Raw genomic sequence first — 23,912 nt, 5'->3', positions numbered from 1 at the left:
GACTGTAATCAAGGTAGTGACTACCGTGTTCTTTACCATGAAGAAATTATTTTTAATTAACAGAGCAGAAAATCTACATAGAGCCTTCACAGAATCTTTGGAGTGCCCTGGGATTTTGGAAGTAAATCGCAGTATGTTTAGAGGGTTTTTCCTTTGGTGGCTGCTCTGCTGCATTATGATATGCACCGTATATAACTACAGTACAAGAACCGGTAACAAAACTTCATTGATACTAGCATTATAAATTTAATATTAACTCTCCAAGTATAGAAGACTATTTAAAATAACTGAGAGAAGGGAAAAGGTTAGAATTGCTATTACTTTTATCATTCTGCAGTAAAAATAATGAAAAAGTATACCTTAGGGTTTTAACCACACATGTTAATAGGCAGAAGTCTACAGCTGCTTTTGAAATCTTCAAATAAAATAGTGAAATTGTATGAAAGAAAGAAAGAAGCAAATGCAGTTCAGTACCACTTCTCTACAATTTGCTTATATTCATTCAATCACTCCAGTAAAAGGAAATCTATATAAAAAATATATTTTTTTTATCCTATGATCCTATCCAAGTGAGCGCTTGGGAAAAAACGCTCACAGTGGGAATGCAACTGGGAGCTAGTTCTATGAGTACTAAAGGTCTGAAGCAAGGATACTCCGTGAAGAGTATCTTTTAATGTACATGAATAAAAAATAGTGTTGACTGAAATAATACAAAATTTAGCGTTGCTTCCTTTGTATTATTTATGCCACGCTGAGAACACAGAATTATCCATGATTTCACCTTTCTAAAATGTTAACTGGATTTGTAGAAGACTGAATGCAATATGGGACTGTACCTTGGAGGCAAATGCCTGCCTCATGAGGAGAAGTCGTTCAGACACTACAAAAATGCCTATGAACGGTTCAAGCAGAAACACTATCTGAACAAAAGGCAAAATGTCATTTTGAAGAATTCAATGAAAACAGTATTTACAAGAAGCAATGAAACAATTTAGGTAAAATGTTTGAAGTTTTTGTTTATTTCTAAAATTATGAGATATCTTAAAGGAAAATCAGATTAAAAGTAAGGTGACTAATGCTCTATTAAGTAATCAACAAGTCATAAATAATTATGAGCTTGTCTAAGCATTATTATGTGAATACTTTTATTTCACACTAACAGGCACAAAATACTGGTACTCTAACGCATTTGTTAAGAGATAGTCAAAATTAAAACAGTAATTTTTACATCAATATACTTTAGTAGCTGCTCTAGAAACATGTCTGGGTAACTGATTCCAAAATCAACATACTTGTAAAATACTGATCCTAATATATGTTTTGCAGTTGTGATTCCAGGCATTTTAAATAGATTATTTTCCCCACTTAAATAACTAATACAGGTTAAGCGGTGCTACGCTGACATTCAATCATTTCACGTACAAAGGAAGAACAGGCGACACCTGACAAATAAAATAACCTGAACAAAACCTGGACATTCTAGAGAGGAATGATTGATTAAGATACCTAACCAAATATCTTGTTTTTTTAATCCTTAAGTCTCCATTTTTGCTTTGTTCTACTGTATTGAATCTAAGCTAAACTAGTAAAACGCAGCACAGCAGAATTTGATCTTATTTCCATAGAAGAAATACGACACAGCAGCTTCAAAAATGTTCTTCCTAAAGGTGAAATTACTTCTAAGAAGCTAGCATCTAAAACACTGAACCAACTCCCAACTGATAAAAATTCCATGTTATCTCTAACTTCAGAACTGAGGTATGCCAGATAGTGGTGTGCATATTGAGTCAGAGGATGATTTCAGCTAAAAAGTTACTTTGTCAGCTATGCCAGATGCACGAAGGCGAGGGAGCAGGCTAGGCTCTGGGATGCACGTCAGCACTGGAAAGTCTGTGACTTCAAGAAAGGCTTTCAATTTTGATTAGGGTATTTATTTTCCTCCTCACTATAATTCACAGAGAAGCTATATGTGTTACTGAGAATAGAAAACACATACTGTCTGTGGTGATTTAAGAGTGTAACAGAACTGATTTAAATAAATCTATGGCAAAAGTAAATGGACAAATTATGACTCAAATAGAAGATACAGTCTATATTTTAGAGTAATCTCTGAAGCCGACTTGCTGCTCCAGTAGCAAGCATTCTAATACAGTGACATGGTCATTACAAATTTGGTATCACTGCATGCACCCGGAGCTACTTTCCTGAGCTTGGACTGTAAGCATGACAGCACGATCTTGAGGAGTATGAAATTATCACAGTATGGTTCCAGTAATAGCTCTGCCGTAACAGTCTGGGGCATTCTGCGATTTCTTTGATAAACATGGTCTTACCTAGGAATTAATAGCCCAGTATAAGCACGCATCAGTTAACAACTTTTAAAATCCCAGTGTAGACAAAGCACACTTAGTTAGGCTCCCCTTCAGTTCAGCCAGCTTACCGTATGTTTAAGAATGCCTTGCTGTATCTGTACATGCACTGCTAGCTAGTATAACCAATCCTAACACTACACCTCCTATCCCAGACTTCATCAGGCAAAAGACAGTAACATTCCTCTGCGCCGTGCACAATTCCCGTTGTCCGCATATCCGATTGCGGACGGGATCTATGCTGGAGTCTGACAACTCCAAGATTCTCCATAAATACATTTAAGGAGGGGTGGAGAACGACAAGCACTTGTGACTTCTCTTGCACTATCTGATCAGCAACTTATTCCTATAATAACGTCTTGCAATGCCTTGAAATAACCCACTAGAGAAGATTTTCAGCAGCTCACTGCATTATAACAGAATGAGAAAATTCTTGTCAGGATTAGCTTCTCCCTTTGCCTGCCTGTTCGCTTTTCTCCTCTTGTTCTTCATATCTTATCTTAAGCTACACTAAATGATCCATCTGGAAAAATCTGTACTGCTTCTAAGGTAGCTAACAGTGAAGAAGTTACTGGGGTGAAGAATGCGAGGAAGTATGTACTTACAAGTTAAGACTGTGTGTCAGTGAAAGGCCTCTGAGCGCAGTGGGAACCGCAGGCTACGTCTAGTCTGAGACACCTGGGAGCTCTTCCCAGTTCCAGAATAAGGGCACGTGTCTCTGGGCGCGTGTGCCAAGAATGCTCTGACCACAGGTCAGAACAAGACTGAACGTGCACTGCTCCTCCTTCCCCAGCCTCAGCCCCTGCACTCGCTCCCCGCACAGGCACCGAGGCTTCTCCTCAAAGGAAACACAACTCCAGCCAGGGAGGAAACCACAGAGCTCTCTTACTTAGTTTGGACAACCAGGGACCAGGACTCTGGGAAACACCAGAGGGCATAAGCACAAGGCTAAGGACAGATAGGTCTCACCCTAATAAAAAAAGAAAAAAAAAAGCCCACAAAATGTCTTCCTCTTTCCTCCAAGTATCATATTTCTCCACATTTTAATGAATCAAGTAATAATTATATTGCCCATCTGATGGTAAAATTTACTCCCAAGCTACAAGGAGTTTTCCATCGTAGACGTCACGATGACTTAGTTCTGAAAAGTTACTGGAAAGGGAGGAATCGCAGGTGCTGGAAAAAATACTACATCTGCTCTGAATTCCTACTCTGCATAAAAAATATAGATTTTAACAGGTTTCAAAATGCATTACAGTTTCTCTTTTTGAAGTTCACTGAAGTCACGAGAAACTGTCACCTCAGGGGCCGCACAATCCTATACCTTATATCATAGAACTCAATATTGTGGGCAAAAGAAGCCCGAATAAAACAATCTCAAACATAAATTACTCCATGACTGAATATTCAAAGATGTTTGGACTTCCTCTTCCTGAATTCATAATAATCTAATTCAAACATTAATTCAGAAGGATTTTTGAGAACCAGTGCAATTTAAAGCACACAAACTGCTGCGTTGAGATCTCTGAACTGGAATGGTTTAGAGAAGAGTTTAGAGTTTTCCCCTTTACATCAGCAGAAAGACACACAATGCTTCATAATGTCTGTAAATTCAAGTTTTCCAGCATTCACAGGAAATGCTGGTGAAAGCAAGCAGCTTCCAGAAATCTGAATGCGTGCAAGGAGGTAGATTTCACTGCAGTGTCAGTGATTTAACACTGGATAGCTTTAGGATATTCATTTAGTGACTGTAACTAATGACTACGACGATGGGCGTTATAACAACATGCTATAAAAAGTATGATTCGCATGGACAAATGTGACCAACTATATGTACAGATATCCTTCATCTAGGATAATTTTTGCTAAAAAAGTACAATCATTTGTTAATATCCCTTAGTTTAAACATCAAGAAACCAACTGTAACTATGGACATTCCTGAGCTGGAAACCAGGAAGACTGGGAGAGTTTACCATTGTTTTATGCTATTCTTTAATCATCTGATACTGGCCGCAGTCAGAGATATGGTACTGAGCTAAGAGACATTTGGTCTGAGCTGATACAGCAATTCTTCTATCTCTTTATCACTGCGTCTCTTAAACATAAGCAGAAAAATGAGAATAAAGATGAACGTATCACTTTGGAACTAGTCTCTAAGTAAGTGATGACTTTTTAACATATCAAATGGAGATGTGCTGCAGTGTCCCAAAATGAAATGACAATTGACTCTAAAAATGGCAGTCAGCCTGACCTTAGGTTATCTACGTTGCAACTTAGATAAGGAATGTGCTTTTTAAGTGAATCTCCCAATCGTCCTGTCTGTTTTGGAGCATGTAAAGTTTACTCCTTTTGGACAGAGTCAAACCAGAGGTGCTCTCCAGAAGCATACCTAAAGCTCCAACTACAAATTGTTATGCAGTCCACAGAACCAAACTATAACCACTACTACAAAGTAAACTCTCACCAACAGCATTTAATATGGACATTCGGCACTCAGCACCGACTGCCTCATTCTACAGATCTACACCTACTGGGCTGCACCGTGACTGGCCTTTGTGACCAAAAACTGGACCGGATCTCAGAAAAAGGTGATCTGTTACTGGTCGGCTGAACGAGCCCGGACACACTTCCTCTCCTCTCTGAGACCCCCTCATCATAACAGCATTTACTTCCTCTGTACGGAGCTTTGAAAGCTACAAATGCAAAGCATTGCTTCGACAGTTACTTCAAATGTGTGCTATTATATTCCAGCAATCAATTCACTTACAAACTTCTGGCATTACACCTCAGTTTTGTAAACTATCTATCCTGTGCCCACGTACCACTTGTCAGAGACCTCACTCCAAAGGACGAGTGTTTGTGTTGAACTCAAATCGCATTAGACCTTCTAGACCACATCAGTGGTCCAAAGGTCAATCTATACAGAATGTAAATAGATCTGACTAGCTTAGGAAGGGGTTATTTCTTTTAATGGAAATCTTAGATTGCTGCTGTAAATGGTAATCTTAGATTGCTCCACTCTCCATTGCCATGTTTCCAAAAGACGGTTTCCCACATTTGTTAACATAACAAAGTATGCAAAGTAATTCTATAGAGCATTAAAAATAATTACTTGGTCTGATTAGTACACATCAAACAAATTTTTATCTGCATTAACGTTATGGTCATTTTCTCTTTCCTCTCTTACACATGCTGACAATCAAGCACTTCTTTGAAGCACTGCAAGGAAAACTGGAAGAAAAATGTACACACAATAAGGCTCTAACACTGCCCGGATAAAAAGCATATAGATGATGGAATCAACCCAGAGGCCCAGCAAAGCCAGCTGGACAGCACACCATACGGGGCAATTTGCCAGTGCACCATCAGGTATAGATCTGAGGCCTGCGAGTCCCGAGTCATGTATTTGCCTCAGAAAAAGAGCTAAAATGCTAACATCACTAGAGCCACAGCCTTTTGCACAGAAAACTACAGAAAGTTTCCTTAACTCCTGATTTAATTCCAGCTGAGAATTCACCTTAATTCAAAAGTCTGACTGGTATGACTTGGTGGGAACTTTTTAATATGCCTCAGTGCAGTACAGCCAGTGACATCTGGTACAAAAAAAAGCTAAGTTTATTAGGGCTATAGGTCATGATATATATTTCTCAAAGACACTCTATGCTTATGTCTATACTAGTGAATTAAACATGACTAGAATATCAAACATACTCTCTGGCACTGAGGCCATCTGGCAAGAACATCTCGAGCCCTTACTATTAAACTTTCTCACCCTTCAGAAAAGGGTTGCTGTAGGCTAACAGTATATCAGAAACAGTCTCTGGCCTGTGCTAACTCCTGAACAGTGTCTGGGAAGTGTTTGAGAGAGTGGTAGCGGGCAGAGGCCAAAGCCGTCCCAGGAAGTATTCTAAGAATTTATCGGTGCAGCTGATCAAGCTTCAGTACTCGGGAATGTTTTTTGGAATGGTTTAATTTACCAGCATATACATAGGCTATTTGTACATGTGCCTGCATGTATATGTCCTTTGCCTTTCTTGTGTAGGAACAGCTGAGAGTAGTGGTGGGAATACAAAGGAACTACACACACAGGAAGGTAGCTAAGGGAAATTCAGTTCCTTGGGATACTTTTTCATGCTCTGGCAATAACTGTTGAACTGTGAAGTGTTTAATAATTTCTTTGGGATGTACACTAACTCAAAATGACACTAAGCCTCTGGAGATTACTGAATAATTAATAAAACAGTTTTTCTCCCCTTTTCTCGGTGTCTAATGTCCCAGTTTGTTTATCCTCACAAACTAAGAAAAAAATTGTGTTGGACCTCCTCGTAGATAATAGACACTGAGCCAACCAACACTACTTATTCGGTCTCTCTGTTTTTCATCGGGGGATTTTGCTTTAAAAGAATCAATAAAGCAATGTTTTGAAAATGTACTAATCAGATCTTCATCAGGTAGAGCTTACAGTCAAAACAGATGAAGGGAAGAATGGGAAAAGTTGTTTTAAACCAACTTCCTGTTCCTCCGATGCCAGACTGGACAGTATGGGTCCCAGACAGCTCCCAGTATGAACTGCAGCAGAGTAAGGAAGGACTATTCCAGTACGACACTGCTTGCTGAGTCATCTGTATGTCAAAAGGGACCACACTGCATAAAAAATCCATCTTCTGCTTTTTTTTGACAAACTTCTCTCCATATCTTACCTAGATAGAAAGGTGGCATACGCACCAGGAAGGCATTTCTAAAGGTGTTTTTATTCCCTTCTGCCCAAAGGGAATTCTTAGCTTGTTATTTAGTCTGTTGCACTGAGACAACAAACAATAGCCAGATTCCAGAAAAGGATCTGGCTACTTTCTAGACTTCTTGATTAAAGAAACCCTTTTTCACAGACAAAAAATGCATGGAGAAGTGTTAGGCAACATATCAGCGTGGTTCACAACTGGAATTACAGTTGCTGGCCACTAAAAAGAACACTTAATAAACAACAAAGATAAGCCAGAGGCTGATTAACACAAAAGTCCCAATTTTAGAAGCGCATTAGCATTTCACAATTCCAACTAATATTTCTGTAAAGTTAAGGAGTACCCAAAACAGTGTTTATGTATGTGCAAAGATGAACTGAACACCAGCTGCAACTCTTACTAAGTGTTTTGCCGCTTTTAGAAACAATGAGAAGGCAGAATTAGACCTAAAGTTCATACAGACTGTGAAACAACACAGGTAACATCCGAAAACAATCTATTTTTTCTAAGAAATAAAGATGCAAAGTGTTTTCAGAATTTAGCCTTGTAATTACATATAATTCCTCTTCTGTTTTAAACAAGCTCTGTGCAATACTCACAGTGCCACAGCCCCAGTTTTTCAGGGGATATACTTAAGAGAGAAAGCATGACCACGTTTTCCCCCTCAAAGCACCTACAAATTCAGCTTATCATAGCTAACTACTTAAATATTCTAGTCTTAGTGTGAAGATTTGTGAGTCTGTAGCTTTTTTGCCATCATATGCAGACAGAACGGGCTAAGTTTGCAGTCATGCTATCAGGGTTAGTGCTGGACTGCTTTGCTTCTGCCAGTTTATGTGACAGCTGCCAGACTGTGGGCCAAAATTTGTTCTCTTTGACATCACTGGAACTGCATCGCTGTATGTAATAGTCAAATTTGACACTGTATTTTCCCTGGAAAGGAATGGAAAACATGTTCCTCAAAGGTCTGATATGACATAATATGCTAAAACAGTCTCTTTTGGAGTTGTTTCAGTCAATCAGTAAAGCAAAGGTTTTTGGAGGAATATTTAAATATATGTTCTTGATCAAGTGGCAACTACAGCTCCTTCCAAGTAACTGGCTATCTACCAATGATTTCTGTGAAAAACAGTAAACATACCCTGCCCCTGCTAAATGACAATAACCAAACAAAATTAAACTTCCAGTCAATTGTCATCTTACACTAATCTAAAAGTGAACAATTCCTCATTCCCCCTTCTCCGTGTTCCCTAACTCTGTATTAGAAATATTCACAGTTTATAGCATGGCACAATACAGCAAAAGCACAAATAAACTAGACAATTTGTTCACACAGTTGTGGTCACTAAAGTCTTGCAAAGATATCTGTCCCTTTTTGTATTTATTTACACAATCATACAAATGTCTGTTGTTCCAAGTCAAAATAAACAAACAAACAAGCCGTAGCATAACAGTATCAGCAAAAATAAGCACTTTCTGTTTTCAAAAAAAACCCCAAAAACCAGCCTGTACTGACAGCCATGGCACACTAGTAGAAAATCAGACACAGAAAATGATTGGAAACCAAAGGCTGAGCAATGAGGCATGGAAGCCAACCAGGGAAGGGCATCTTGAAGAACATGGAAAGGCATGGAAAGGTAGAAATGGGTTAGTTGTGCTGCAAGAACTGATGAAAAAAAAAATCACCCTTCTGACAAAAAGATGACTAGAGAGTTACAAGCAAGAAAATTCAGCAAGGAACAACAGGGACGAAAAGATGGAAGCATACTGGCAGTTTCAGTAGAAAACATGGGGAAAACATGGTAGCAATGATAGATGGCCACAATTCGACAATGGATTGAAAAGTAACACTGACACTTTCATCCTTCGATTGCCTTCATCAACACCACGTCTGGTCAATCTTCACACCCATTATTTCTATATATCTAAAGATTTATCATTCATCTCTGAAAGACAGTATTTCACTGTGTCCTCTAGAAGCAATTAACTACATCCGTCTTCTAAATCTTCAGCATTGTTACTACATTATTGCTGTGTTTTAATTGAATTCCTCAGAAGTGATCTGCCATTAACAATAAATTTATCATAACATTTTATTTCAGGTCTACTTTGGTTTTACAATCATGAAGGAGGTCACAATAACAGTGTATAAAGAGACATGTGGAATTCAATATTGGTCTGTAAATTTTCTAATCAAACAGTATACAGTGTTGCAAAGAATTTCAGAATTCAATTATGACCATGCTATACAGTAGCGAGCACCACCTAGAGTCAAGCTCAAAACAACTAGCTAACTGGGTGCCAGTAAACAGCAGGCTGCATTTCTATTTAGCTTAATTCAGCAGCGTGTGATCATCTTTCCCACAACAGAAAAGAGTATTTCTTTTCTTTTTTAGGCTGCCCACCTTAGGAAAAGGACCAGACAAACAGTGATCAGAAGAATGCAGCCTCCTGCTTTAAAGCACAATAGACGTAGATAATCAAGAGTCAAGAGGGAAGAGAAGCCAAAATTGCAAAAGATTCACAGAGGAGTCACATGAGATTTGGTCACTTCCTTGAGCTATTAAAAAAACTCATTCGGGAACTTTTAGAGGAAGATAGTAATAAATGATTATGACTTTTGTCTTAAGGACAGCTGTTCAGTTAGCAACAGCAGCCAAGTTATGAGGAATATTTATCTGAGTGGAATAATTCTTTTTTTCATTTTGCACATATAGGAACCTTTGTGCCAGCAGGTTACTAAATGACATTACACATTTGTCTCTGCGGGTAAATTAGAGGAATAAGAGGCAAGATTATAAATGAGACCCTTTTAGATGTGACTAATGAAGGAAAGGTGCAACATCATAAGTGTTTGTGCTAGATGGTTTCTTTAGGAAGGCTAGGCAAAAGGTATCTTCTCACCAGAGGCTGGAAGTACTTTTTTAATGTAAAGAAGCACTTTGCTAATGGATAACAAGATTACTTCATGCAAACTTCTGGTTTCCCTTTCCAAATTTAAGCATCAGCAGCATGCAATTCAAAAGGCAACTCCTAACCCCACATAAATGGGTATGCCAGGAAATACACACAATTTCAACCTTGATGCAGTGCTTTACAGTCAGGTTAATAATATATGAGCATGAGACTAATGTGGGTCTGCTGGAAAGATAAGCTGATCAACTATCTTAAATGCATTTTCTAATTCACTGCCCATCCTTTTCTTTGTCTCTTTTTTCTGTCTGTTTAAGGAGGAGGGTTTATAAAGAGAATTGCAGACAGATAATCAACATTTAAAAAATAGCTAATCTACTACCAAGCTAGCTCAACCAACTTTATGGGGGAAAAAGACAGAAAAAAAGCCAAAGGAGACACCATTTTTTGATTGAAAGGAAATGAAGTATTCCCTCCCTAAAAATGATTTCCCTTAATCACCTCTCCTTCATCACACAAACACATAGGTACTGCTAACACCACCTCTCCTCACATTTCATAGGCAAAACCCCTTAATGCTCAAGGTCAAATTGCTTTCTCGATCACAAAAAGTGAAGGTGAAGTCCAGTCCACCTCCACTAAGCAATTAACTTGCACCTCATTTCTACATGCCTAATGTAGACTACTTGGGGGATTCAGGCACTTTAGATTATTGATGAAGGGAGGTAAGTACTCTGGAAACCCTCCACAGAAAGACTGTATCTACCTAAACTGAGAGGAAGTCTCCACCTGGATTTAAGCGTGCATTGACTGCCTAACATAGCTAGGATCCCACCTCAAGCTTCTTCTTCTCTCCTCTACATTGTTAGCTATTGCTCATCTACCTGCTTTCTGCTATGTGATTCATCTTGACGTGTAGCTTCCTAAACATGTGAAAAATCACTATGAATGGGTACAAAGCAAACAAGACCAAGAGCAAGACCACCTGTCCCTGAGGAACAAGTTCCTGACAGAAGTTTCTTAAACGTGTAGAGAATATTTGTCCCTGTATTTCCTTCAGGAAACACATTCTCAGGGAAAAGCAGAGAGCTCAGACAAAAGGGCAGAGACAAGAGGACATGCAGGTGGCATTCACCTCACTTCCTTTCAGCAACCTAACAGTTAGGCGTTTGGCCTAAGCCATGCTCCTTGTAAAAAGAGTAAAAAGAGGAAAGCCCTCTATAATAAGGTGCCTTCTCATATAGCTATTGTGAGATAGGTAGAATGTATTGTGCTCTGGAATCACACCTCTCCACTAGAAAGGGTGACTAGATAACCTTTATGTGAATGTAATGAATGTAATGAAATGCACTTTTTGGAACTTTCCCTTCATCTATCCTAGTGAATAAAGCAGAGCAGGGACAGTTTTCTGCTCTGAAGGACAAGTGGCATGGCACAGCCCAGCTTGCATCTATCCAGCTGAACTCATTTATTTCACAGAACGGGGGCTGCATCCAAACTATCTGCTGGGAATTGATCTGGCCTGCGCTAACTTCCAGAGAGTACCCCAGCATCATCTAGGAGAACGCTGGGCCAAAACCATGCTAACAACTTAACATATGCTGAAGCACGCCAGAGTTCAGATATTGAAATACTGACGTTCTTCAGATAATCAATCAGGACAGTCATAGCTCTTAAATCCACAAGAACTTCTCTTCTGAAAACATGATTGAGGGTCACATGTATTCTGCAAGTCCTGCAAATATTCTGCTATGCAAAATTTCAGCTGGTTTGGAAGTTGTTTTTATTGTCCAAATAAGAAGCCAATTCAACACGACTGGAAAATGCTGGGAAAGGCTAAGTGTCATTGTATTAACAGCCCAGGAGGTCAAAAGCTAAGGCAAACGAGTGCTGGTGCTGAGAAACACAGATGCATCACTGTGTTGTGGTTTAAAAAAATGGCACTTTATCTTCTGTATCTTGAATGAATTACAGGAATTACTGCTTTACCCGGTACTCTCATCTTGAGTTGGTTGATTTTTACAGTTAAGAAACTCTGCGCATTTTTGTACTGTCTATTGTTTTCAACATTAAAATTTCAGTGCATTTTAAAAGTTATAGTAGCATCACAGACCACCGCTTGTCCAACTTCCTTGGCAATCCCACCAAGAAAAGCAGCTACCTGCTTAGAGAATAGCTTTCGATTAAGTTTCCATTAGTCTACATTTTAGCATTCTAAGACTGGCAGACTCAATCTCTTACTCTTCCAGATTTATTTCCCCACTGAAAGATGTGAGAGGGGCTCAGCTTCCCTGCATAGCCATGATCAGCTCCTGAAATGGGAAGCCCTCAGCTCTGCACCAGCCCACAGTGGAGGGCCCTGCCCAGCAGGGTTCACATGGCACGGTAATCGCATTGCACCTACAACATTTGACTTACACCAAAGCAAAGAGCTCACATGCTAAGCGCTGCTATGATAGTTAAGTACGTATCTGAAAGGGAGATGTTAAAATGTCCTTGATGTGATCAAGGAATGGTTTTATGTGACTAAGGAAAAATAAAGCTCTTTCTTTCCACTAACCGGAATGTTAACAAATCATCAGAATATGATAGTGGGACCATTTTATGTTTCAATTAAAAGATCGGGGGATGAGCTGTTTGTAGGTATGTGGATGTACGCTTGTTTTTAAGGGTTATCCTCTGTGTCCTATATATATATATATATGTATATATTTCAATTTAGGAATCACTCAGGAGGTCTACCTGAAGTACCCTCTATAGTTTAAAGCCGATACAGAATTTTACGTCTTAACCTGCTGGGTAGTATCACTAAGTGCTGCTGAAGATCAGCTGTGTATCATTTCAGTATATTCTTCTACTTAACTTCAAAAAGGCAAGTTAAGGAGTAGTTAAGAACAGGTGGGCTTCATCTCAGCATTAACTACTTAAAAGCTGAGCATCTACCCTAAGACAGTAAACTCCTATCCCCCTCCCCATTTCCCTGTTAATCCATACTTTTAGACAGGTGCTTCCAAAGGGCCATTCAACCTACCCGTCTTAGACACTTGTCTTAGACTATAAAGAACTGCCTTATGGAAGTGTTTATCAGAAGGAACCTTGATGATCAGCTCTGACTGGATGCTGGTCATATGTTAGACAAACAATTTAAAGATTTGTGAAAGAAAAGAATACCTACCTTGAATACAAGTGCCTAATTCCCACTGATTTAACTGCCCCTGCTAGGACTCTGTATTGACGTAACTTCACAGTTTCCAGTAACTGTACTAGCTGCACCAGAGGTACCCCTGCCTTCTCTGCATAGTGCTGTATTGTGCCATGTAGACATACCCATGAACTAATGAAAATTCAACTTTCATATTAGTATAAATAAAAAAAGTCATTAACTGCCATGGAACTGCCAATTATCCAGTAGAAGTGCAGACCTCCCAGCACAGCTGTTTTACCCTCCCTCTCTGCGGTATGCAATAGTTATATTCATATTGCAGGTTACATTATCACAGCAACCTGCAACCAGTTCCTAACTGCTGAGAGAATAAATTATTTTGCCAAAATTATTGGTTCAAACTCATAATAGTGAATAATGAATTAGACATGCCTAGACTTAGGGATTTTTTCCTTGCAATCCATGTAGTTATAAGAAGTGTGAAATTCAATTACAAATATTAAATGAACTCTCCTTTTGAAATGATTCTTCTTCCAGCTATTTTTTATGACTTTCTGTCATAGGGGAGGAAAAATAAAGTTTGTCCTGGATAAGCTAAAACCCCTAACGGTAACTAAATATTAACTCAATCTCTTCCCCTGAAAGTTTTATTATCCTTCAGTATTGATGGATTGCACTTGACACTACCCAAGTTAAAATTCTTTATATAATCAAAACCTGATTAAAATGAAAATTCTGGGGGAAAAGTATTTCGTTACTAAATGATCCTACTCTCTGGTGGCACTTAAAAAAAAAAAAAAAAGCACTACCTCTGACTCAGGAAGCCACAAATCACTGGAGGCCACAAGAGTATACTAGAGAAGTATTAACACACATTTATTCCATTCTTCCCTAAGCATCCACTACCAGTATCAGTCAGGATAACAGGCTGGATGGACCTTTAGTCTAATGTGTCATGGATGTTCTTATGCTTGTATGCTCTTTTCTACTAAACATGAGCTTGCCTGCGGTGTCTTTATCAAAATGCTACGCTTTCTGTATGACTAAAAAGTTACCTGAATAAGCACTACTGCATCAATAAAAATCTTCTCCCTATAAATATCACTGCATCCTTCCTTTCTCTTCCTTTGTTTTCAAATGGGAAAAATTGCTAGTCACAGCAATATGGATGTATATCCATAAGGTTTCCAAGATTTTTCAACACCAGTAAAACTCAAGTCACTATAATACTTCACCAATTTAGCATTTTGAAAGGCTGTCAACAAAAATAACATGTTGGTATCTAATGACATCTCAGATAGCCTGGCATATCCACATGAGGTTGGCAAATATTACAAAGGGCCTACAGGAGACCCATGATCTATTGGAGAATCAGCAGGACACCAGCTGGGGCATCTGAAACCATGCTGGACACATTTGTGTGTGCAACTCAGTGAACCTCACACTGTCTGAAATAGTAACTGAATTATAGCACAGATTCACAGAAATACAGTGCTGGAAAAGATTTCAAAGTATCTGCTAACTCAGCCTTTCCAGAGATGAGAGCAACGCCATTGGAAGAGGTATTTTTCTAGTCTCTTCTTCAAAATGTGCAACAAAGGAGATGCTACAACAAATTTAGCTAGCTGAACATTATTCTGCACTGAACTGATTAATTTCTTCAGGTCTTTCTCCTGCTGGTTCTAAAGAGCAACTGATCATCCTCTCACCATGAACCTCCTGCATATTCGAAAATTTATGTCCACCTCTTTCCAACTATTTTTCAAAGCTAAACAAACCCATTTACTTCAACATTGCCTCATACACCCTACTTTCTAATTATTTTAATTAGAAACATTTGTTTCCCTCTCCTACAGTTTTTTTTTTTTATTTACATCTCCCCTGAAAGCTAGTGCAAAAACAATGGACGAAGCATTCCTGCTAAGACCTCACTAATAGTGAGAACTAATAGAACAGAAAAGCCCGTGTCTTGTGAATCACACTCCTGTTTAATGTACCTGAGAATAAGATGCATCTTTTTCCAATTGCATTGTACTGGTGACTTGGATTAACTTTCTGACCTGCTTTTAGACTCAGGTCCAGTAAAACCTCTGCAACCTTTTTCGCTGTCCTGCTGCCTCCCTCATTCCAAGTACTGGATTTCTTCTTCCTTAAAATATATAACACTTTGTGCTTGCCCTTACTAATACCCTCTTCCTTTCGGGCCATTCTTCTAATTCATAAAGATCTTTCTCAATTTTCATTTTGTCCCTAAAATATTTGCAATCATTCCAGCTCGATATCATCACGGATCGTAGCTATTTCATCATCCAAGTCAGGATGATTCAGCTTGGGCAGGTGTGTTTTTCACAGGCCCATTGTAACCTCCAGCAACAGTAACTACCTCCTTGTCTCTGCATAAGCAGGTTATTTCTTCCCTTTTACAGTGACAGCCCTCTGTATCACAGTAGCCACTTTCCTCTGAATGAGCAGAAGCTTACCATCCACTTCCTTGGCCAAACAGGAGTCGTTCCTTTATGACACCCTCCACTACAAGCACTTCTGTCTGTCCGTCAGCAGGAACCATCAAAAGCATTGTAGTACCACCACTTCCTCTCCTAGCCCTAGCTGTTTCTCGGTGGCAGCACCAGCACAGCTGTGACTATTTTTGTAGGGCTATGCTGGCCTGAGGAAACGTTTCTCTGCTTGGGAAACAGATTCTTGACTAGCGAGTGTATTTTATCAGAGGAAAGGTAGTCTGAAGTGGATGTTTGTGTGCTGTAGACCTAGGAATCACTTGTAGGGTCTCACATGAAAAATCCTGGCACACCATTTTCACTTCTGTCTTTCTGACTTTATCTCTACGTGCTTGGGCTGTTAGTTTAGGCTCATTAGTTGGGCTCACACTGACAAATTATTCACCTCTGTAAGAGAGTCCCAGGAGCACAGGTTCCACAGCAACAGAGATACCTGAGAATGAAAACTTAATTCCTTTTGTCCAGACTGCAATATCTTTCCTTTACTGATTGCAACAGTTGGATGACAATGGCCTGAATGTACTTTTTAAGAGTTGGAGCTAACACACTTGAAAAAGAGGTAGTCCATACCAAAGTAGAGACTACTGGGTCATACTATACATATGATCTATCAACCATAGATCATATATATTATGCTATAAAAGTATATATCTACAGTGTCTATTTAGTATGATGTAGTAGTCTCCTTATCTGTATAAAATTATAAAATATATAAAAATAAAAATATTTAGGGATATCAAAGTAGACAGCCTACTTTATACTCTTGCAGTTTGTGATCAAGTTACAAGCACTGCACACATAGATTTTCTTTTAATTAGAAAATTTCTGTTTGTAACAAAAATGATTATGTAATCGCTCTCTTACTACAACTCAACTCATTTCTCCATCTGAATATTTAAAGCAAAATATGCCATACCTCAGTTATAATTTTCTGCGTGAGGTAACTTCAGAGATTTTCTTTGTCAAGTATTTAGAAATTAGCTGTTCATGATAGGAAATACAGGTTAGGCTTCACCTTCCCTAACTGTAACCAACTGCAGACTAATCAAATTGTCAAGACTGTCTGCATAGCCATTCAGGAAAGAGGAATACCTCCCAAAAGATCAATCCTTCCACCTTGAAAAGTAGTTGCCGAAGATATGTGATGAATCAGTGCCTCTCTCCTTCTACTGATTCTAGAGCGAGCCTTGATGAAGAGTTCAGGCTAGACAACTAGGAAATAATTCACTTATCTAAACATGAGTGTCAGGTGCCATTTTAGATGCCCTAGATTATCTAAGACATCTGCCTGGGGCTGGTAGGTATGGCACAGAAGCTATGGTGGATCCATACACTTCTGGAGAGGCAGCTGGAGTCCAACTGGGATACCTTGGGGTATCCACAATATCTGAGAAGCACTATTTACGTGTCCTCTTTATCTTAGATAAATAGTTCTCTAAACTCCATCAGCCTTATTGACTAGGATAAGATCCAGTTGTTTGAACTTTAGCACCTACAGAGTTATGTGCACAAAGCATGCGGATATGGCACAGGATTTGAGATACACACATCAGTCTGGACTGGAAATTGTAGGGCAAGTATGATACCAAGAGAACCAAAAATGACACTAGGCACCTCTACCTAAGCAATAAAAACCTGTCCTAGATCTCCACTGACTCTAATTGCAGAGTTTAGGAATTCAGCTCACATTTAGATATCTGACTGTATACATCTCAGTTTAGATGCACTGAGCCCAACCCCATTTTTCAAACACTGAACGTTAAGACAAGATGAACATCATCAACAGAAATATGGGTAATTCACCTAAAAACAATTATCTATGCGTCACTGTCTAAGCAAAGCAGACAATATTTGTCCTCAGTGAGTAACAACTTTAGTTGACCTTACAGAAGCAACTAAACACGGTTTGTCAAAAAGATGTCAAAATTGCGTTAAAAATCAGCAGGGACCCAATGAAGCCCATATGCCTACTTGCAGTTTTATAATGGAACACATGTAAAAATAAAAAATTTCAGTGTTAGCATAGAACAGATTAAATCTTTTTCAGAAACAACAACTCGTAAGTTTTATGGTCTGACTTTATGTCAAACTAATTTTCTGAGTACAGTATTCTCAAAAACAGCAGGATGACTATATAGCCAATGATGCCTCCTGGGTTTTGCTGGTTTGAGTTTAATTTTATTGAAATTAGAGCCTTTGAAAAACCCTGGATCAACAGCTCTCAAGTCCCCTCTGTACACAGAGAGAATACAGACAGCAGTTTAGGGAGCAGTAGCACCAGATTTCTTTTGTACAGAAGATCATATTATCTTCTGCAAAACATTATCTCTAAGCAGATTCATTTTTGCCCTGATCCCCTGTTTTCACCATCCGCTTTTTAGCTTTACCTCCCATAAACTATAAACCACATCCTAAAATGATGAGAAAATGAAAGTACAGCACCTTAGTCTTCCAGCTGTAATGATGACTTTAAAAAGAAGGTTGTTTGGGGAATCAATGTATGATTATTTAATCTCTGAAGGATAAAAAGCAATGGAAGTATTTGGGTGTTTGAAAATTATATGCCTGGAACTAATGTCTTTGATTCACACACCAAATGTTGAACAAGAATCACAGTATAAAATTTCACAAATTGTGGACACTATCAGATGAGAAAGAGGCTGACAGATCAGTAAAAAGCATGAGAACTATTTCTTTTTCAATTCACTTCATCAAAGCAAAACATACCTCCAAAAGACAGAAGGTATAGAACACAGTCAACCAAATTCACGTGAAATGATAAACTGTAAAGCTGTACTGCTATAAGCTGACAATAGTAATCTCCTATACTCCTTTTCTAAGGACTGTTATTTTTTCAGTATCATATCTGATGTTATTGGTCAGCATTTTGTCTGGAGACATACACGAGGGTATATTTTGCAGGCATTTAGAGCAGTTTTAAAAACAATTATTGGAAGCATGCTCAAAAATAGGTAGGTGGTTACCCAACAGCAGACAAAATTTGTAAAATGGGCATATAATAATGGGAAGGCATGCAAAAGGACAGGAGGATAAGAAAGCCCATATAGACACATATACATATATGTGTGTGCATATACATACACACAAACATACATATATGTGCAGGTCACTAACAGCCTGCAAGCCCTTCCAGGAAAAAGGCACTTATTACATTCAGCTTCATTAATCCATTTTTGCTACCATATATATCAAAGTATAAACATGAAAGAATATTAGTTTTATTTCATATTTGTTATATATTTTCAGTATTATGTAAACAGTATAGCTGAGTAACAAACTATTTCAATAATGCTACTCAATGTTTTCACGACGTTATGAGATCAAACAGAAATTGCTGATTATTTAAAACTTTTTAGGAAGATGATTCGATGCTGTGCAGTCCTGATACTTGCATCAGTCCTCCTGATCCAGCTTAGTATTTTGGCATCAAAAGTAAAAAAATGTTAACTTTTTCATGTAATCTGTGGAAGATGCATATTAATATTCAATGTCTATTCAAAAAAATACGTATAGGTTGTATGTATGGAGGGCCAAAGGATTTTAAATAATTATCAACAGAAACACTAAAAATACACAAAGAAATTTAACAAAATCACGGAACGTTACATGAATTAATAGCTAGTAACTAAAGATTCATCGAGGAGGATATTATATACGAGCCTACAGTTTGATTAAGACTAGAAAAGAATATGATACAAACAATAATTCTTGTTACAAAGAATTGTCATCATATCATTGAAATCTACATTACAAGCTGCCCACAAGGCAGAATAATAAAATTTATTGTAATACATTTATTTATATTCATAAAATTTAAGAATGCTAATCCTCTGCTTATTTTTTTTCATCTAGAGATGAATTTTAACAAGCTAATTTATAAAAGGTTACACCAGTGTCTAGATTTAAATCAAAGGAATTAATGTCCATACTACCACACTTTACAGATAGAAATTCTTGCAATATTTTTCAATAGTTAATGAGGCTAAAGGTCAAAGATAGCAGTTTCTGCCTGGAATCAAATGAAAGAATGACATAAAGATTAAAAGTTTAGTTGGTAGCCAGCACGACGCTCAACAGATATGGCTCAGGTCTTTGAACTAATTGTGACTTTCTCTTTCCAAAGTACTGTCTCCAAACGTATACTTCGGCAATCTTGAAATGCTGTCTTATCATCCTTATCCAGTTGCTTGGTATTTACTCAAGAATCAACTAAACTAAGTGAAAGGAAACAACTTTGGCAGTGTTTGAATATAGTTGTGTTTAGTGAAAGACTTCTTTCAAGGGGAGAAGAGACAAGATCAGCTGACAGTCTACTTGCAGTGAAGTGTTCACCAATCAGAAGCACTTTCTGCTTATTTTTCATCTGAAGCAAATTAGCACAGTTTCTGTAACAATAGGATTGTAGCAATTCCCTTCAGAAACACATATTTGTTTCCGTTTTAAGAACTATATTGCTATTTTTCAGACTTTGCATTGCCCCAGGAAAATGACCTCTTCACTTCTTTGGAGGTCTGCTAACTGATGGGCAACAGGAGGTACTAACCTGGGGTCAAGCCAGAAAATGTCAGTAATTCGTACCCCTGTTCAGGAAGAATGGAGGGCACCTTTTGGTCTTGAGGAGGTCCTGCTGCATATAAGATCTAATTACCCAGTCCAGCAGCATACCACTGACCAGTAGAATTACTTACTTTTCCCTTTGCCCCTGCTACGGTGGGTTGGTAAAGCTATTATTTAGATCTAAGGGGCCTTCCCAATGCTAAAAAAAATACACGATACGCCCTCTCATTTTCTTTCCCAGTCTTGATGTCTCTGTTTCCCTCCGGCATTTATTATGGCCTATGTGGCACTTTACATATAGCAAGTGTTATATAAATATTACTTCAATCTGTAATGCAGTGCTTCCCTGAAGTATGGAGTATAGCCAAAGCTAGGGAGGTGACTGTGGAGACAGTGAAGTCAGAATTCTGAACTACCCTCCGAAGCCTCAGCTTTTACTTTACTGAGAAGCAACTCTGCAGATACAAAAAAGCCTGATCAGTGGAATATAAGAGACGTCTCTGCAGCTGCCTGAATTTGCAGAAAGCCTAAAGTGAACTCTCTTAAAAACTTCTCTTCTGAATGACTAAGAAGGCAGATGTCAGTGATACTGCAATTGCAAACAGGTAACTACTATCTCTGTTAAAAACATTTTTAAGCCATCACAAGTGTAACAAGAAGTTTGTACCTCATGATTTGGGGTAGAGCAGGTGAAGGCAGGGTCAAGAGTAATGAAAATATGCAATCATACATAAAGTCGCACTACTCAAGCTTGTAACACCGCAGCAAAGAAATTGAGCTGGTGCTGGTGGTAGTGTCATTTTTACTAAAGGAGGGCTCAGCTTTCAAACCTGCAGAAATTTTTTTAACACCATAAACGTAACTAACAATTTGCAGAGTAGGTTGGTCTTTTTACCTCAGGCTTGCAGAAGGAAGAATCTGAGATTCAGGGGGAGTGAGCAATTTAGTCAAAAACCTATGGAAAATCCACCTCAGATTCAGGATCAGGACAAGAAATAATAATTCTTGCTTGCAACCCCAAGTATTAAACTATGCGGACTCCGAGGACCGAACTGTGGAAACGCACTAAATACATGCCTTTCTCTTAGCGAATCTGACAGCCTCGAAATAATCACTTTGAGAAGCAAAAACGTTTAATTCCTCCACACTACATACATAATCACGCCGGCTCCAGACACTCACGAATAATGCCTACACTTGCGTATGTCAGAGTTTATCCCCCAGCAAGCCGATTTTTCCCCCTCTCGGAGGAATGACACGCCGAAGAAGAGCGGCGGCGGTGGCTGCTGCTGCTGCCAGCCAGGCGCCTCAAGAGCCGTGCCCGACCCGGGTCCCACGGCGGACCCCGCCGTCCCCCGGCCCCGGCTGCGGCTCCGGCCCCGGGGGCTGCGCCCACCCCGGGTGCGGTGCGGTGCGGTGCCGCGCGGCCGGGCCGCCGCCAGGTGCTTCTCCCTCAGCGGCGCCGGGGAGCCGCGGCTGCCTGCCCGCCCGCCGGGGCGACCCCAGCCTTGCTGGCAGGCGGCCACCGGCGGCAGGAGTGAAAACGGAGGAGGAGGAAAATAAAAAAAAAAAAAAAGAGGGGGAAAAAAAAAGCAAAGCGCGTCTCCCGGGAAATAAAAGTTTGCAGCCAGACAGGGCTGCGCTTAGCATTCAGCTCAGCTCTACCTCCTCTCGCAAAAGAGGGCGGACATCACCGTGGAGGGAGGCCCGGGCGGCGCAGCGGGCGCCCCCGCGCTGCCCGGCCGAGGGGGCAGCCCCGCGCTGCCGCCGCCGCCGCCGCCCGCCCCTCGCTGCCGCCCCCCGGAGGGGCCCCGCCGCCGCTCACCATGTTGACTTCGGACACCATGTCGATGCTGGCGATGTCGATGTTCATCCCCACGCACACGGGCGGACCTGGAAGGGGGTGGGAGCGGGCAGGGGAGAAGAGACCGTTACCCGTTAGCGACCGTTAGCCAGCGGTGCGGGGAAAGCCGCAACGGCGGCGGCGAAGGCAGCAGCTCCCCCCCCCCCCGCCCCCGCCCCGCGGCACACGGAGGGAGGGGGCAGGGGCGCCGAGCCCGGCCGGGGCAACTCACCTCCGAAATCCGGGCGGAGGCGGATGTCGTAGCCCTTCAACAATTTATCCACAGTTTCTTTCACGAAGGACATGTTGCCGGGATCGTTCACACTGTGGGGGCGAAAGAGACGGCGAGGGGTGGGTGAGGGGGAGGGGGGCGACGGAGGGGACCGGGGCAGGGCAGGGCAGAGCCCGTCAGCTCGTCTCCGCGGCCAAGCGCAGCCCGCGTCGCCCTGCCGCCGCCGCCGCCGCCGGGGCACTTTGGCTCCTACCTCTGGGCGCAGCAGACCACGGCCACCAAGACGGGAGCGGAGAAGATCCCGAAGATCCTGCCTCCCCCAAAGCCCCACATCCCTCCGCTCCGCGCTCCCTCCCCGCAGCAGCTGCCCGCCGCCGCGATCCTGCTGCCCCGGCTGCCGCTGAGGAAGAGGCGGAGGCGACAGTCCCCGTTTCCCCCTCCCTCCCTCCCCCCCCCCAAAATTAAAAAAAAAAATATATATATATATATATATCCCCCACCCCGGCACCGCGGCCACGGGCTCCGGCAGCCGCCCTCCGCCGAGCCCCGGAGGAAGCCGCCCTCCGCCGGAGCCCGGCCGCCTGCCTTCCCCCCCCCCCCCGCCGCCGCCGCCGCCGCCGCCGCCTTCCCGCCCGCCGGGGAGGGAGCAGAGGGCGCCGCCGCCGCCGTCCCTCCCGCCGGCCGGGGCGTCGCAGGGGCGGGCGCCGCCGCCTCCTCCTTGCCCCCACCTCGAGGCTGAGAGCGCCCCCCCCCGCCCCGCCTCGCCCTGCCCCCGGCGTGGGCGCGGGGCTCCCGGCGGCAGGGCCCCGGTGGGGGGGTCACCGCAGCCCACCTTCCCCGCAGCGGGGAGGGAGGCGGTGGCGGCGCCAGTGGGCGCGGGGGGGGCTGGAGGGCATGCCCCGCCGCGGCTAGGGCTGCGGGCCGCAGGTAGAGGTGCTCGACTTGAGGCCTTGCCTTCAGCGACGCCTCTTGAGGACCCCGTCAGCCCAGACCGAGGTCCTGGTGTTTCTGCTCCAGCACCTGCTGAAAGCAAAACCGCTGCGGGCCTCGAAGCGGGTGCAGCCCTTACGCGTGGGGCCGAAGGGGAACGAAGGGGAACTGGGCTGGTGCCAAACGTACACGCTGTTGAGAACGGTGGGTTCTCCGTTGCGTTACCCGTGAGTGTTCGGGGAGCCTTAACTTTGCATGAGATATGAGTTGGGCTGGAGGACAGCACAGTTGTTGTTATTATTAACCTCCTTCCGGGCTGATTAGCCCTTTCCGCGGGGCTAATTGGCGTGGAAACAGAGGCACGCTGACTCGGCTCTGTTGCTTTTGGTTCCAGAGCCAGCTCTTTGTCAGCGCCGGCTCAGGGACCTCTGCACCGCGCTCTGCTGACAACGTAAACTTAGCCCGTTCCTAATTCTGGTTACGCTGCAGTTGGTGGTCACCGGTCCATGCCAGAGCACAGATTTTCACTAATCAAGGGGAAAAAAAGCAGGGTCCTTTTTCTGCATTTCTTCTCTTACCACCCGTTTTTCCTTCTCCTTTTCCCCTTCCCTTAGGAATACTGCTAGGAG

General features: G+C 41.6%; 1 protein-coding gene across 1 annotated transcript in view; it reads right to left on the bottom strand.

Moving 5' to 3' along the window:
• The window catches only part of GABRB3 (gamma-aminobutyric acid type A receptor subunit beta3), a 115,855-nt gene extending 93,125 nt beyond the window's left edge, over positions 1 to 22,730 (bottom strand). The window contains exons 1-3 of the mRNA XM_068923256.1: positions 22,607 to 22,730; positions 22,354 to 22,445; positions 22,104 to 22,171 (exon numbers count right to left, since the gene is read on the bottom strand). Coding sequence (XP_068779357.1) covers positions 22,104 to 22,171; positions 22,354 to 22,445; positions 22,607 to 22,686 — 240 coding nt within the window. The 5' untranslated portion in view covers positions 22,687 to 22,730. The remainder of the gene's footprint in view (positions 1 to 22,103; positions 22,172 to 22,353; positions 22,446 to 22,606) is intronic.
• Between the last annotated feature and the right edge of the window lie 1,182 nt (positions 22,731 to 23,912).

The sequence above is a fragment of the Struthio camelus genome, chromosome 1 (assembly GCF_040807025.1).
Source record: "Struthio camelus isolate bStrCam1 chromosome 1, bStrCam1.hap1, whole genome shotgun sequence".
Lineage (NCBI taxonomy): Eukaryota > Metazoa > Chordata > Aves > Struthioniformes > Struthionidae > Struthio > Struthio camelus.
This window is presented reverse-complemented; position numbering and strand designations above follow the sequence as displayed.